Source organism: Dermacentor variabilis, chromosome 3 (genome assembly GCF_050947875.1).
Source record: "Dermacentor variabilis isolate Ectoservices chromosome 3, ASM5094787v1, whole genome shotgun sequence".
Classification (NCBI taxonomy): domain Eukaryota; kingdom Metazoa; phylum Arthropoda; class Arachnida; order Ixodida; family Ixodidae; genus Dermacentor; species Dermacentor variabilis.
Window position 1 is genome coordinate 21,097,228 of NC_134570.1, and position 14,923 is coordinate 21,112,150.

General features: G+C 43.2%; 2 protein-coding genes across 3 annotated transcripts; one reads left to right on the plus strand and one right to left on the minus strand.

Annotated features, from left to right (window-relative positions):
- Positions 1–116: 116 nt before the first annotated feature.
- On the plus strand, positions 117–2,257 carry LOC142575252 (TBC1 domain family member 20). Its single transcript, XM_075684446.1, has one exon. The coding sequence runs from the start codon at positions 307–309 to the stop codon at positions 1,582–1,584; it is 1,278 nt and encodes a 425-aa protein (XP_075540561.1). The 5' UTR covers positions 117–306; the 3' UTR covers positions 1,585–2,257.
- Positions 2,140–14,894, minus strand: LOC142575254 (RWD domain-containing protein 4). Of its 2 annotated transcripts, XM_075684449.1 has the most exons (7): positions 14,657–14,894; positions 14,503–14,583; positions 14,306–14,415; positions 14,065–14,110; positions 13,278–13,406; positions 8,923–9,008; positions 5,133–5,259 (listed from the first exon to the last, which is right to left on the minus strand). In XM_075684449.1, exons 1-6 carry the CDS (start codon positions 14,678–14,680, stop codon positions 8,931–8,933), a joined length of 468 nt encoding a protein of 155 aa, XP_075540564.1. In that variant the 5' UTR covers positions 14,681–14,894; the 3' UTR covers positions 5,133–5,259; positions 8,923–8,930. The 2 variants fall into 2 exon arrangements, with proteins under 2 accessions (XP_075540563.1, XP_075540564.1); XM_075684448.1 differs by lacking the exon at positions 8,923–9,008 and having other exon boundaries at positions 2,140–5,259.
- Between the last annotated feature and the right edge of the window lie 29 nt (positions 14,895–14,923).

Genomic DNA, 14,923 nt, shown 5'->3' on the forward strand with positions numbered 1-14,923 from the left:
TTTGCTCTAAATCTATTAGACACAGACGCTTGTGACAACTGCGCGAAAATGCCCAAACCTTAAAATGGCTAAACCTAGGCATTATTTGGCTAAACCTCGCGAGGTGCATGTGTTAGGTCGTTAACATTGTGTATGTTTCCCTGCGTTCGTCTGTGTTCGTCGTGTTCGCCGCTTCTCCTTCGGTTGAGACCTCATTCCTGTAGCTTCGTAGTTTTGTTTGAGGAAAACAGCGCACCCGGAAGTATACCGCATTATTATTATAGCTATTCCGAGCACTGAAGCGACGTGTCGTGCCTTCCAACAGGCATGAGCAGCGGCGTCTGCATCGCCGAGCGACAGGAGGAACGGCTGGGTGAACGTACGCCGTCGTCGAAAGAGATCAAAGTCCTATCAGAAACTGGATTTGATCAGGTGTCCGACATGGGAGCACCGGACGACGTGCCGGAGCACGAGCGAGCATACCAGAGCGAAGCCGAGACAATTGAAGACAAGGTTGCAGAGGTCAAGCGTGATGACGACGACGGCGTCGACTGGGTGCTGTTGTCCCGAAAGCGCCGCATGATCGAACGCGCGCTCGCCGACGGCAGCACGGTGGGCCTGAAGATGGCTGCTGTGGAGGAACGGGGCCTGATCTGCGACGACTACCGGCGTCTCGTCTGGCCTCGCATCGGCGGCGTCAACGTGTATGAGACTTCACCCCGACCGTCGCTCGCCGAGATCGAACAGCATGCCTACTACTCGCAAGTGGTTCTCGACGTCAAGCGCTCGCTCAAGCGCTTTCCGCCTAGTATCGCGGAAGCGCAGCGCATAGCACTCCAGGACCGACTCGTGTTTATGATCATGCGCGTTCTGATGAAAAACCCTGAACTGCACTACTACCAAGGCTACCACGACATCTGCGTCACCATCCTGCTGGTTCTGGGCGAGGAAGTGGGTTTCCTCTTGGTCGATCGTCTCTCGTGCACGAATCTGCGTCGTTTTATGGACAAGACAATGGCACGCACAGCAGACATGCTCGAGCACATCTACCCCATTCTTGGTCACGAATGCCCCGAACTTCGGGACTTTCTGGACCGGGCTCAGGTTGGAATTATGTTCTGCCTCAGTTGGGTAATCACATGGTTCGGCCACGTGCTTGCTGACTACGACACCGTGGTGCGACTCTTTGATCTGTTCCTGTCCAGTCACCCCTGGATGCCCATCTACCTTTCAGCCGCAGTCGTTCTGTACGCCCGCGACGAGATTCTAGCACTGGACTGCGACTTAGCGCCTGTTCACAGCTATCTGTCGCGTCTAGTGGAAGGCGACCTACCTTTCGAGAAACTCATCGTCCAGGCCCGACAGCTGCTCGAAGAGCACCCGCCATCGGAGCTGCAAGCCGAGTTGGCTAGCACCAGACAACGCGACGAACATGTGCGACCCGTCGCAACCTTACGAAACCGCGGAAGGCTGTGGCGCTGTGCGCGCTTTGCAGGTGCGCTGGTCGCTGCCACCGGCACCTGGAAGGGAGCACTGACAATCGCTGCTGTGCTCTTCGCGGTGTGGTATCAAGCCTACCGGAAGAATGCTGTGGCCTGGTTCTGAAGCCAGCGCATGTGTTTGTTCTAGTGTTATTGTTTGGACCACATCGAGAATGTTGCGGTGGGCTTGGTCCGTTGTACATTACCGTCTGAAAAATCCGTGTATATTAGTTCCTGCCCAACTGTGTCAGCCATGCTCACCAGTGCTAAATACTGATCCTCTGATTGTTCCCTTCCTGCCGTTACTGAGGCTTCTGTTCAGTAGCTGTTGAAGTGCCTGAAATGTGTTTGAAAGACGTTACAAGTGTGGCTGGCATGTTCCTGGTTTGTGTTCTGCATGTAGGGCCTGCAAAAGAACTATTTCTTACTGCACAAACCAGCATTTCTTAGCTGCAATGCTGCTCACTAATTCCACTATGCCCATTGTGAATTTGTAGTGCTCATTCCAATGTCTGTCTGGCGATTCACTTTGTGTCTGAGAATGACATTGTTTTTTACTTTGAATGATTATTTGTAACTAAATATGCTGAGTAGAACCCTTAGGCAATGTCATTTACATTCTAAGCTAGCTTATAGCTTTACATATTCTAGAGCATCATAGAAAGACAACACTGTTGAATAATGAGTAAATATTTCTTTAATTCTGTACATTTTCACAGCCAAGCTGTGCGGCAAAAGCCACGAAAAGTGTGCTGTTGGTATTGCATCAAAAATAAAGTTTTGTTTCAGACTGCCGAGTTTCTGGTTGTTTACAGTTTTAACGACTGTGCCATTCATTTAAAAAGCCAGCAACAACTGCAACATGCAGCATAAAAAATTCTTGTGCTTCGCTTGCTCATCTCAGTAAGAGCATACTAATTTCATCACTGTGACATCAGAAAACCTTTGACAAATTACAGATATTCAATTTAAAAAGCACTAGATTATAAATATATCAAGTGCAAATGGTTATAAAAACTATATCCTCCAACTTTTGGTTTTTATAAGAAGCGAAAAAAAAAATGATGTCCATGTTTTTAGTTTCTAGACATGCCATGGCGATCTCCTATACATATTTAATTATTCTTAGTATTGCAAGTTCATACCAAGGTGTGAAAAGTTAACACATAATGGTCAAGATGACCATGCAAAAACCCAGAAACCTGGCACACAAGGTGCTTTGCAGACAAACTCTGTTAACATAAAGGAGTCCTGACATGCTTCTGTTAAGCTCAACTGTAATAAAAATACATGGTTTAAAATGTAACATATCTTTAGGTACTATCAGGGCTTAAGACGTGCAGGACACAAGGTCTGTGGGAAGGTTAGTGCCAAAGTCCAGATCAATCACTTTTAGTTATACTTTCACTTTGGTCTGACATAGCATCCAGTGCAACTCCCAACTGTAGCATTAGGCATATGTCAATCACTCAACAAATGTGCAACTTGAAAATTGTGCAACACTAGCTCCCCCTACCCCCCTTTTAAAAACTTGTGCATTACTGAAATGGTGAAATTAATTTTCTGATTATTATTTCTACAGCATCAAGGGTCAAAGAAGACACAATCTCCCCACTTTACCGTTCTCCTAAATTGTCTGGTGCTATGCGGAACATCAGCTTTGGCTGCTGGGAACATAGTTTCCTACAATATATACTACGGGAAAATTTGGTGCTAGTGTCTATAACAGTTGTAAGCACAGCAGTCTAGTCAGCATGGGAATTATGGGTAGTACATGGGTTTGTCTAAACTTCATCCTTTTGGCTTCAAATGACTTTGCAAATTTTCAAGTTCACGGTTTTCAGCAAAATATTTCACTGTAACTGCAACAATCCAAATGGCAATGCAAGAATATGACTGCATGGAAACTTATTCTAATAAAGGCAGATAAAGCATAATAAAGCGAAAACTTTATGACTGGGAGGACAGAGTTTAATGTGTCACAACACAGCAGCCTCAATGACACAGCTGTCGGGTCTTGAGGCACTCGTGAGTTAAAGTTGCAGGTGCCATATTTCTGAAAGGAAAAAATTGGCATCCACCCGAATTGTAGCAAGAAATAGAGAGAGAGAAATTTATTTACAGAAAGGCAGAGAGGTCGGCCTGAGCTATAACTTGCTCTGGCCTGCTACTCTACACGCTACAAAAGAAACCCATATGAGCTTCAGAGAAACAAAGTCTTGTAGTTGAAGAAAAATTCGTCCTGGCCCAGGACTCAAACCCGGAACCAATGACTATCCAGCGCGGTCGCTCTACTATCGAAGCTAACCAGGAGGTTAGCCAATCACAGAGCGAGGGCAAATTAATTGTACAACTCGAGGCACTGGGACACTGAATGTGGCAAATCAAATTCATCCCAGACCAGGACAAATTTTTCTTCAACTGCGAGCCTTTTTTTTCTGAGAAATCTGTATGGGTTTCCTTTCTAGCTTTGGGCTACAATTTGGGTGGATGCCAATTTTTCCCTTTCGTGTACTTTTCTCCACCTTGAAGGCTTCCACAGATCTGATTTGCTGTGCCACATTTCTGTATACAGTGAAGCACGTGGACTACCATATCTTTTTTTCATACCTTTTTCACAGAAATTTGCTCAATTCCACGGTGTCCTGCACGCTAATATGCTGCACGATACTGCAGTGTGGTGGTTCAGCTCTATGAGCAAGCCCTCGCACATTCTTTAAAAGGGAATTATCTTTGCTTAAGGAAATAGGTGATATTGTTACCTACTGGACGGAACCAGCGTACACAAGCATGAGAACAACTTGGTTTCAGTTTCATGTCAAGACTCCTTTAGTTGATCGGTTAAGTTCAAATTACACAAGAACATGTATGAGCAGTGTACAAATTTGGCTGCTGCTGTTGGTAATGGTGAGACATGTAGCCATCAACTAGTATGCTTCATATGCAGTGAAGAATACGAGGATGCAATACTGTAATGATGCCAGCTTAAATTGTACAACACAGTCCACTTACAGTAACTGGTTTTAATGGTGGGCTTTTCTGCCACATCATACTTTGACAGCTTTTAATAAGACTGGAAACAATGATGTACCATTATAGAAATCAGATTTTCCGACTTGCTTATTGTTATAAGTAGACTGTGCTGTATGCCTAATTGGTAGAAGCCACCATAGGCACAATGAGGCTGCTCACCACAGTGTAGATGTATAACATATATGAGAACACCAAGAGAATCGGCCAGCCAAAGCAGATTGAAGCACTCCTCCAAAAGCTCATTTTTGGGCACTTTGCATATCGTAACATTCAGCCATAAATCCCATACCTTTTGATTCACAGTGGACTCTCTCATTTCTTTCTCACGAGTGCACTGTAATGTTCCCTATCAATGTGTTTCTTTAGGGTCCACGCCATCTGTAATTCAGAATTGCACCAAGTTTAAGACTGGTATCATGGCCTCACCAATATAAAGGACATTTGCTTCTTTTTCTTACTTTCTTTTCTTTGTTACCTCCAGTTAAAATGAATCATACACCCTGACTTTACTACCTGTCTCCAGGGCTGTGAGTTATATTAGAAGGTTCACAAGAGCATTGCTTTATCTCAATTAGGGTAGTTTTCTAATCAAAGGGCTTGGTTATGATGCAGCTGATCCAGTCTGTGTGAGGTGTTTAACAACGTCGACCCAGTCATGACCCCTGGGAAGCTCTCCAGTGGGAAGTACCCGGCCAGCCAGCTTGCGTTTCTGGTTTTTGCTAAGCTTGGGTTGCTTCAATTCCTTCTTGGGCGAGATCTGTGGCTCCTGAAAAACAAATACAGCAGTGTTGAGGCTTTTTTGCATGAAAGTGACTGCAGCAATCAAACTTCTAAGATGCGTGCTGAAAGGCCCACTAAAATAGTTCTGCACCTAGGTGCTTATGCATTTCTGCAGGCTACACTCATGCCGAGAATTCAGTGACATAACAAAATGATAAACAAGTATTGTGATGGTTCCAATAACCTTGATTATTTATACATGGTTCACCTTTAGTCAGGCTGTCTGGTGGACAGGAAAGCTACGTATGCAGACTGATGTTGGGTGAGATGCATGCTTGTTACAGTCATGACACAAACAGCACCCTTGTACAGAGTGAAGCTTTATGAGACTTATCAGTAAACGTGATTTTTATGTTTTCAAATGCACAGAAAAAGAAAAAAATACTGCACTGGATTTGTATGAATAACAGTAGGATTGCTAAAATTCAATTCGCCTCCATTCCACCCTGTGAAAGTGGATGTACAGTAAAGCTGTTGCTGACGTTAGACAAGCACATCTGATGTTAGACAGGCACGTCTGATGTTAAACAAGCATCACTACCATAAGTGACATACATCATGTGCGCACACACATCTGCAAAGTGCAGCATACATGCTCATTCCTCTAGGCCCTTCGCCTAGTGTAAGCGCCTTGTTGAACTAATTCAATTTTTTGAAGTAAATTGTGTCACAGCATTCGTATAGTATGTGCTACACACAAGCTGCAGACATGTTAGGGTCCGATTGTAATACGAATATACGAGAAAAGATATTTTTATTATACGGAAACTAAAAGACAAAGCCCTTTTCCAGCTGCCATTTGAAGTCTGTCTGAGTGGCCGCGGCCGCTAGATGGCAGTCACGTTTTTGGGCACTGCTAGCCATAATGTTGATTACGGCTGCAGCACACACTGTGCGACAGATGCAATGGGCAGAGTGCCCAGGCATCAAGGTCAGATACATTGTGTGCATACATACATCACGCACGCATGCACATGTGCATAAGTGCAGCACACATCATCATTCTCTCACACATCATCATCATGTCCTCCGCCAAGCGCGTTATTGAACTGATCGAATTTCCCAAAGTAACTTGCATCAGAAAATTTGTAAAGTATGACTTACACACATGCTGCAGACATGATAGCTTTGGACTGTAATTAGAATATACAAGAATAATGGCTTCGTTATGTGATGATGTCACCTGATGATGTCATCACATCGAATGCAACATCATGCGATGATGTCTTTGCCAAGTCATGATGTCACCTGATGGCATCATGTGATGCCTCTTGGAAAGCAGCACACTGTGCGCTTCCTGCTTCTTTTCACTCTCTCCGGGATCAGACGACATTTATTGCGAGCACTGCACATGCAGACATGAAAAATCATGACCAACTAGAGGCTAACAGCTTTGCTTTGAAATGTCTTCTTTATTACTAGATGTAGTGAACACAACTAGGTGCTCTCACGGCTCATAGCAGATGAAATGCGCTTAGTGTCACTGAACTTGTTGTGCCAGCAATGCATGGCAGTAAGTGGATTGGCTGATAGGTGTTTACGCTGACAAGGACGTGTGGACAGTTCGTCATGTATGGCTTATGATTGCTGCGACACTTCAGCATGTGATATGGAGTGTCCCACTTTCATTGTGCAGCAAATGTCATTAGAGAGGGAATATTATTTCCTTGGCCAGTGGTCAGTGGCGTAGCCAGAAATTTCGTTTGGGGGGGGGCTCACGCTGCAGCTTGGCCTCCTCCTAAGAGGAAACATTAGGTCGGATGCTCCCATCTAAATACATGTAGAAGGAGAATTCGTTTTTCTCGGCAACCACTGCACCAAATTTGATGAGGTTTGTTGCATTTAAAAGAAAAACAAATTTTAGTGACTGTTTGTTTCGAATTTTCGGTTTACGTTGTCAATATTTTATTGAAAGTGGCAAAAATCTAAAATTTTCAGAAATCGGAACAATGAAGTTTACAACTCTGTATATCAGCAATGAAAATTGATATCACAATTCTGTGAATTGCACATAATAGTATATCTACAGCGGACAAAATTGATGTGTTACACATGAGTCTAAAAAAAAATTAAGTATTATGGAAATACGGCTTTTGCGGAACCCTTGTACATAACATAACCAATTCACGTAAGATACAAATAGACATATCGAATTTGTCCGCTTTAAATGGTGTAATGGGTGCCGTTTACAGAACCCCGATATCTGTTCTTGATGCAGAGCTATTAATTTCTAAACTTCGTGCTTCTTTTTTTTTTCGAAGTTTCGAATTTTTCAAAATATTTTAAACAATGTTCAGGCCTAAAATCGAAGTTCCGTTTCCAACAAAGACTAGAATTTAAATTACTCTCTCAAATGCAACAAATTTAATTAAAAGCGATTCAGGAGTTATCTCAAAAAAGCGTTTCTTCGTTTTACATGTATCTGAATAGGCCGCGTCGGAGTTGGGCCCGAGCTAAAGCTTCCTCTTAAACAGTTTGCCTAGGGATCAAATACATGAATAATAACTGCATTGCTGTTGCCAAAAATGCTGCAAACGAATTCTTGAACGCTACGCACTGTAAATAGAAGTAAAATGTGTATTTTTTCATAAAATATTATACTCGTATGTGCAAAAAATTGTGCCCAACATAACTGATGTCAATGCTTCCATGTTTTTGTCTATTTAATAAGTAAAGAAAATATCACACGAACTTTAGAACTACATCAGTTTGAAACCAGCAAAGCAGTGCATGTCGCTGATATAAAAAATGTAAAGGCCATGAAATGAACAAGTTGAGGACAAATATGTTAATAAAACTTTGTCATTCAAGATCCTTGTTTACATTCTTGTACATATTCAACGGCCAGTGAAAAATCTCAATGACGCTGTCATTTGTTCCAATGTATTACGCAGGAGCAGCTGTCACCGGTCGTATATCGTGAGTAATTGTACCAAAATTATAGTCGCAACAGATAGCACGTATAAAAATCAGGAGTTCTGAGAATATACGAGGGCGAGTCAAATGAAAGTGAACCAATGCGAATATATGACAAACGTGGTACTTTATTTAAAAGTAGCCTCCATGAGCATTTAGACATTTTTCCCATTGACTAAGGAGTCGCGTAATTTCCGTCTAATAAAGCTCCTTTGGTTGCTGCTTCAAAACTTCTGCAACTGACTTTCACATTATCGTCCGAGACGAATCTGGTTCCCTTGAGCTGTTTTTTCGGTTGCCCCAAAATGTGGAAGTGGCAAGACGACAGGTCAGAGCTGTATGGCGGATGTTGCAGCGTTTCCCGCTTGAACTTTGCCAGTTTTGTATTAACCACATCAATGACATGGGGACGGGCGTTGTTGTGGAACAAGATGACCCCATTCTTCAATTTTTCCCGCAGTTTGTTCTTGATTGCGACACGCAGCCGATCCGGCGTTCCACAATATTGGAAACAATTGATAGTCTCTCAAGATTTAACAAATTCTATCAGTAATGGCCCCTGACGATTGAAAAATAAGAGTCAACACCTTTCCGGCGGAAATGACGGCCTTTGCTTTCTTTGGGGGTGGTGGATTCGAATGTTTCCATTGTAAGCTTTGCCGTCGTGTTTCAGGCTCGTAGTAGTGGGATGATAGTTCGTCTCCGATCACAATTGCAATCAAGAAATCCTCACCCTTATTGTCATAACCGGGTCAGATGAGTAAAGGCAGGGCCAAACTTCTCCGTATTCTGGCGGTGGTTCAAAATCATGGACATCCACTGCACACACAAGAGCCGATAACTGAGATGTTCATGAATTATGGCGTGGACGGAGAACCGAGCCGTGACTGAGGTTCACACACTCTGCCAGTTCATCGATGCTTATCTTCTGTTCTTCTGTCATCAGCTCATCAACCTTTGCAATTTTGTTAGGGGTAATTGCACGATGGCTTTGGCCCGGTCTGGGATCGTCTTTGCAACTTTCACGTCCTTCTTTGAACTATTTGTTCTAACGCTTCACAGTGGCCAATGAAAGGCAATGTTCAATGTACACGGCAGCCGTACATGGTGTACAAATGTACACGGTGACTAATTTGTTTTTGGGAAACACCTTCAGCTGTCAAAAACCTCACGGCACCACGCTGCTCAACTTCTGCAGCGCCCATTACGTCACGCAACCATGTTCAACCCAGTGTATGAGAGCATTAAAGACCATTTATCCTCACACCGGCGTGTCACTTTTGTAAATGAAAGATGCCTGTGTGCTACGCGCAGGCCTTGCAGATAATGAACAGAACCATAATTGCGCGGAGTGGCTGGGCTCACTTTCATTTGACTCGCCCTGGTACATTATAAATGCGAAGATACAATGGAATATACAAATGCGAAGATACTGCTTGATAAAGGGCAAAAAAGTGCCAGTGGAAACAAAGTTCACTGCACGCATACACAATACCTCGTAACAAGATATCTAAACATACGTATAGGTCTACAATAAATCAGCGTATTTAAGAAAAAGTCACGGTACATAATGGGTCAAACAAGACAAATAAATGTTGCGCAATCACAGACTCACAGAATCCTAGATCCCGCCCCCATTCCATCCACTCCCTCTGATGTATCGCGCGCGACGGAAGGCGGCGCGCTTGCTCCTCGCTTTTCTCCCTTGTGTACACAAAACTGAGCCACCATCGTCGGCTCACCCACTCTCCCCTACTCCCCACACGCTTTCACTCGCACATACAGCATGCGGCGCGTGGTCACGATGTCATCCCCCATGGACTTCATGCGGAACATGAGGGTGACGGCGATGGCAGGAATGCGCCTAGAGTGTCCATATAATTGCCATCGCAATAATATAATAAGAGTATCCGGCAGCTGAAGCGTCCCATGGCCCATTACTTACAGCAAAAGAAGTAACAAAATAGAACTTTCACCATGGGACAATTCGCTGCGCCGCAACAACATTTTCTTTTTTTCCTCTTGTGGGGCGGGGGCACAATAATGAAAAAAATACGCAAAGGAAAGAATGTTGGTCACACTCGAATGCCTACTTTGGGCAACTAATGTGGCTTCTAAAAGAATATCGAAGGAAAGACGAGACGCTTGGTCCACCAAGAACCATGCTCATACTGCTCGGTATCCTACACCGACGAGACAAGACTTTCTGCAGAGGTTGCGCTCAAGCGAACGTGGTGCAATCCGTCGAGTCCCCACAGTGATGGCGGTGAGCGACCATTGTTTCTTTTTTTCGTCTGCTAGCTAGAAAGCGTCCAAAACTCTGCCAGGCGAAAATGCACTCGGCCAGAGAAAACCGAACGCGCACCAAAATGCGCCGCGCGGAGGTCGGGGCAACACGAGAAAAACGCATGCGCTCTGGCTGGCTCGGGCAGCCCGGTGGTAGTGGAGCGAGAACAAAAAAATTGAAGAGTCTCAATGTGTCCTCGCGATTAAAAGTCAAAGTAGAAAAAATAAATAAGAACGTAGTTACCTTGGCTGGCTTTAGTGTCTTCACTGGATGCTTTGGCGCAGGTGAAAAAAAAACATTGATATTTTTTTATGTGACATGACGGCACGAATGAACCACCACAACGCTTCGTCTCATCGGGCCTTGCTGCAGGCTTTGTCAACTTGTCTGACAGTGTGTTGACTTGGCTTGTCTCATTGTGCGGCCCGATGTACGACTTTGGAAATGTTAATGCACATTTGGCGTCAAATATTTTGGGAACATTAAACTTACAAAGTTCCGCAATTGAAAATCTTAAGCACACGTTTGGAAATGTCAATGCACCTTTCACATCAAAAGTTTATGAGAACTTTATATCTATAAAGTTTCGGAATTGACATCCACGCGCTCCGTAGATTTCATGATAGAGTGTAGATTACGTGGCCTCCGCGAGATGCCCCGGCGAGCCCGTTCACCATCAAAACATCCTTGAAACTTTGCGCTCGGATGGGGCTGCTTGCATTAGGCGACTCCCAGTGCATGGGCGTTGCCGTGAAATCCAGCCTGAGTTTGTAATTTTAGCAGTGTAATGGCTTTTCAAGCACGAAAAAGGCGTTCTAGACAAAATCCAGAATGATTTCCGGCGCCGGGGCTGGCTTTGGTCAGCTGTGCATGGACAGCACGAAAAAAATTTCGGGGAGGGGGGGATGAAGCCCCATAAGACCCCCCCCCCCCTTGCTACACCCCTGCCAGTGGTGTATGACACTAAATAAATGTTTGTGCTCTAGTGGTTTTGCGTCTCGTCGCAATCAAGCTCATTGTGCTCTGCTTACTTTTACAGAAAAAATAAGCTTAAGCTCCCGTTTGTAGCTTATATCAATTTGTTTCCGAATGACATTACCTCAGGCATTATTTTTTCTCATTTTTAACCTTCTTCTAGTAGCGTGACCTGTAGTGGTTGGCCATACTTTAATTTTTTATCATTGGTCTGCTTTACTCTTTAAGATCTGTCATCTTGTTCTTTGCTGCTTTCTTTCTTCCCATCTTCCATTTCTATGTTTCTGTCTCCTCCTTTCTGAATTTTCATAAACTGGATTATTGCTTACCAGAGCAAACGCACTCAGTACGTTACAATAAGCGAACATAGCTCGGCCACTCTCCCAGTCACATCAGGGGTGCCCCAACGTAGTGTCTTGGGGCCTTTACTGTTTTTAATGTATATAAATGACATTGCTAAAACCATAACTCCTGGTGTGCAAATTAGACTGTTTGCCGATGATTGTATTTTGTACAGTGATATAACTTGTCAGAATGATCAGCCTGTCCTCGAAAAGAACTTAAATAACATATTGAAGTGGTGTAATGAATGAGGTATGTTTATTAACGCTGATAAATCCATATTTCTTCGCATTACTAGTAAAAAAAAAAGACACTAACTTTTTCCTATATGCTAGGTTCTTCAGCTCTGCGTGAAATTAACAATTACAAATATTTAGGTGTTACTTTGACTTCCACATTGTCATGGAACATGCACATTAATGATATTTGTTCTTCTGCTTTCCGCAAACTGTTTCCTAAGACACAAACTGAAACATGCCCCTCCTAATGTGAAATTACTGTGTTATTTTACATTTATTAGACCAAGGTTAGAATATGCATGTATATCATGGGATCCTTACACTAAATCAAATATTGTGCGTCTTGAAAAAATACAAACAAAGGCAGTTAGGTTTATATTTAATAAATTCGCAAGACTGGACTCTCCCTCTAAAATTACGACAGAAAATTCCGTACCCACTCTTGAATCTTGCCGAAAGCTGCTACGGCTTGAATTCCTTTCCCTTCTTCTCAACAACAGGCTTGAAATTTAACCATCGACTTACATAACGCCTGCAATAACACAGCACACAAGACAGCATCATCCGGACTCGCTAACACCCTATTATGCTGGAAATGACACGCTTAAACTTTCTTTTTTTCCTAGAACAGTATCAGACTGGAACGACAGTTTACAGATACAGTGCGACTAAAAATTGTGTAAATTTGTATTTGCTTGTTCCTAATTTGTTCTCTTTTGTTTGTATGCATTATATTGCCCCTCTGCTTGGACCGGAAGGTCTGCAGTATGTACTAAATAAATAAATAAATAAAGAATAGGCAGGCATAGCACCCCTCCCAGTGGCAGTTGCCAGCTTGTGCCTCGCTTGCCATTTCCTCTCAAGTGTACTGGATGTTTTCAAAACACAATAAATAAATAAATAAATAAATAAATAAATAAATAAATAAATAAATAAATAAATAAATAATAGGTGTAGTTTAACATCCAAACCAATGCAGGGACTATGAGGGGCACCGTTTCACAGGGCTCCAGATTAATTTTGACCACTCGCAGTTTTTTAACATGCACCTAAGGCACAGTACACAAGGGTTTTCGAATTCTGCCATGACCAGAATGCGGCCACCACAGCTGATAACCAAACCTGTGACCTCATGCAAAGCAACAGAACGTCACTGCCACTGAGCCACCACAGCAGGCATGGGAGCAAGTAAAATATGCACTATGCACACTATGTACAGGATAAAAGTGACAAAGATGAAACAACCTTTGGCTGTTCTTCCTCGGCTTCTGTAGCTGCTACCACCTCTGGCTGTTTATCTGTGAGCTCCTCTGCGTGCTCCTTGATCCATTCAAGAAGTGTGTACGTCATAGGTGTCCCCAGTTCCAACTCTGACTAGAGAGAAGGAGACAGCAGGGGTAAAGAAGGTAAACTCAGAAGCCTATTTTTACTCAACTGTGCTAAAAAAAGTTGAAGTTTAGGTGATTAGATATGGCATACTTGCTAGTGGAAAGCGCAAGTGTGTCTGTGTGTTCCTCTTCTTTTGTGTTACGTGATTTAGTGAGCTTTCCACTAGCAACTCTCCACTGTGGTTGAGTGCAATGACAGAATGAACAGTGGAAGAGCTGTAACATGAAATAATACGTGCAAATACACGAGCCTTCGTTGGGCATCAAACAGTGCAACAGTTTGGTCACAGTCAGAGTGGCTATTCGAAAACACGGCCACCGCGACATACCATATCCAGTAGCACACATAAGCGAGTGAACAAAAGCATTCTTTCGCCTCCAGCAGTATTGGTATCTAACTCTACCACTATTAAAAACGGCTGTACACTAGAGGGCTCCATTAAGATGAGCTCTTAATAGAACTGTCCGATAAGTCAAAAAGTTCAAATAACAGCTTATTCGCAACACTACCGTTACATTAAGTGCAATTGCGGCAATTTTTTGGTGCACTCGAAGTAGAAAGAAAGGACAAAAGAAGATGGAGAAGAAAAAAGAAAACGAGACAGCTGCACTACAATTTCTTTTTTAATGCATCTAAGACTTACCTGTTCTTTCAGTGCTGCTACAACTCCTTCCTTGACCTCACGAATTCTGCAAAAAACGTAGGATAACGTAAGCATTACAGCTGATGTGAAACGAATTTTGAATGAGGCATGGTTGAGAGCCAAACACCCTACAAATTAGATCGGCAATATGGAAATCATAGCGTGTCACAAAAATTTTTAAGGTACGTCCAGTTCAAACGCGGGCATCGACATTCATTAGCTCTGAATGAAGCTAACTTACATGTGTTTGTTGTAGAAGGTGTCCATGTTAAAAATTGGAGGCACGTTTGGATACTTCTCAGGCCAACTTATTTCAATGAGAAATGACTTGTGGGTACCATGATCGCCAATCTGCAGTTTCAGAGGTACGAAAAAGAAAGCAAAATAATTTACAAGAACGACAAAACGGCAATATGTATAAACAGAGAGGTTACTCACTTTGTACTGGAACACCGCATTGGATAGCTTCTTAAAGTTATCGTCACCATCATATATAGAAAGCAGAACCTCTACCTCTTCCTGTAATAGTAAAACGTCACGAGTCTGTCTCCTTGCCCCAGTGGTGACAATCTATTTGAGCAACGCTACTTACAGCTTGCAATTCCTCAGCAGACATCGCCGGCCGGCGATAATCCTCTCACGGAGGTCACCGGAGTAAGCAGAATAAATACAAAAGAAATTAACTAATTTGTCCTGATTCTTATACGCTGCTTTAACAAAGTTCGACAATTGTGCAAGCAAAATTAAGGAGCACCATTCCGGTTTCATCTAAACTCACGGGCGGTCTCACATTCTGCGTAACATTTTGCTCATGGACGCGGCCATCTTGTATTTCGTGCCGTCTTGCGGCCGTAAGAGA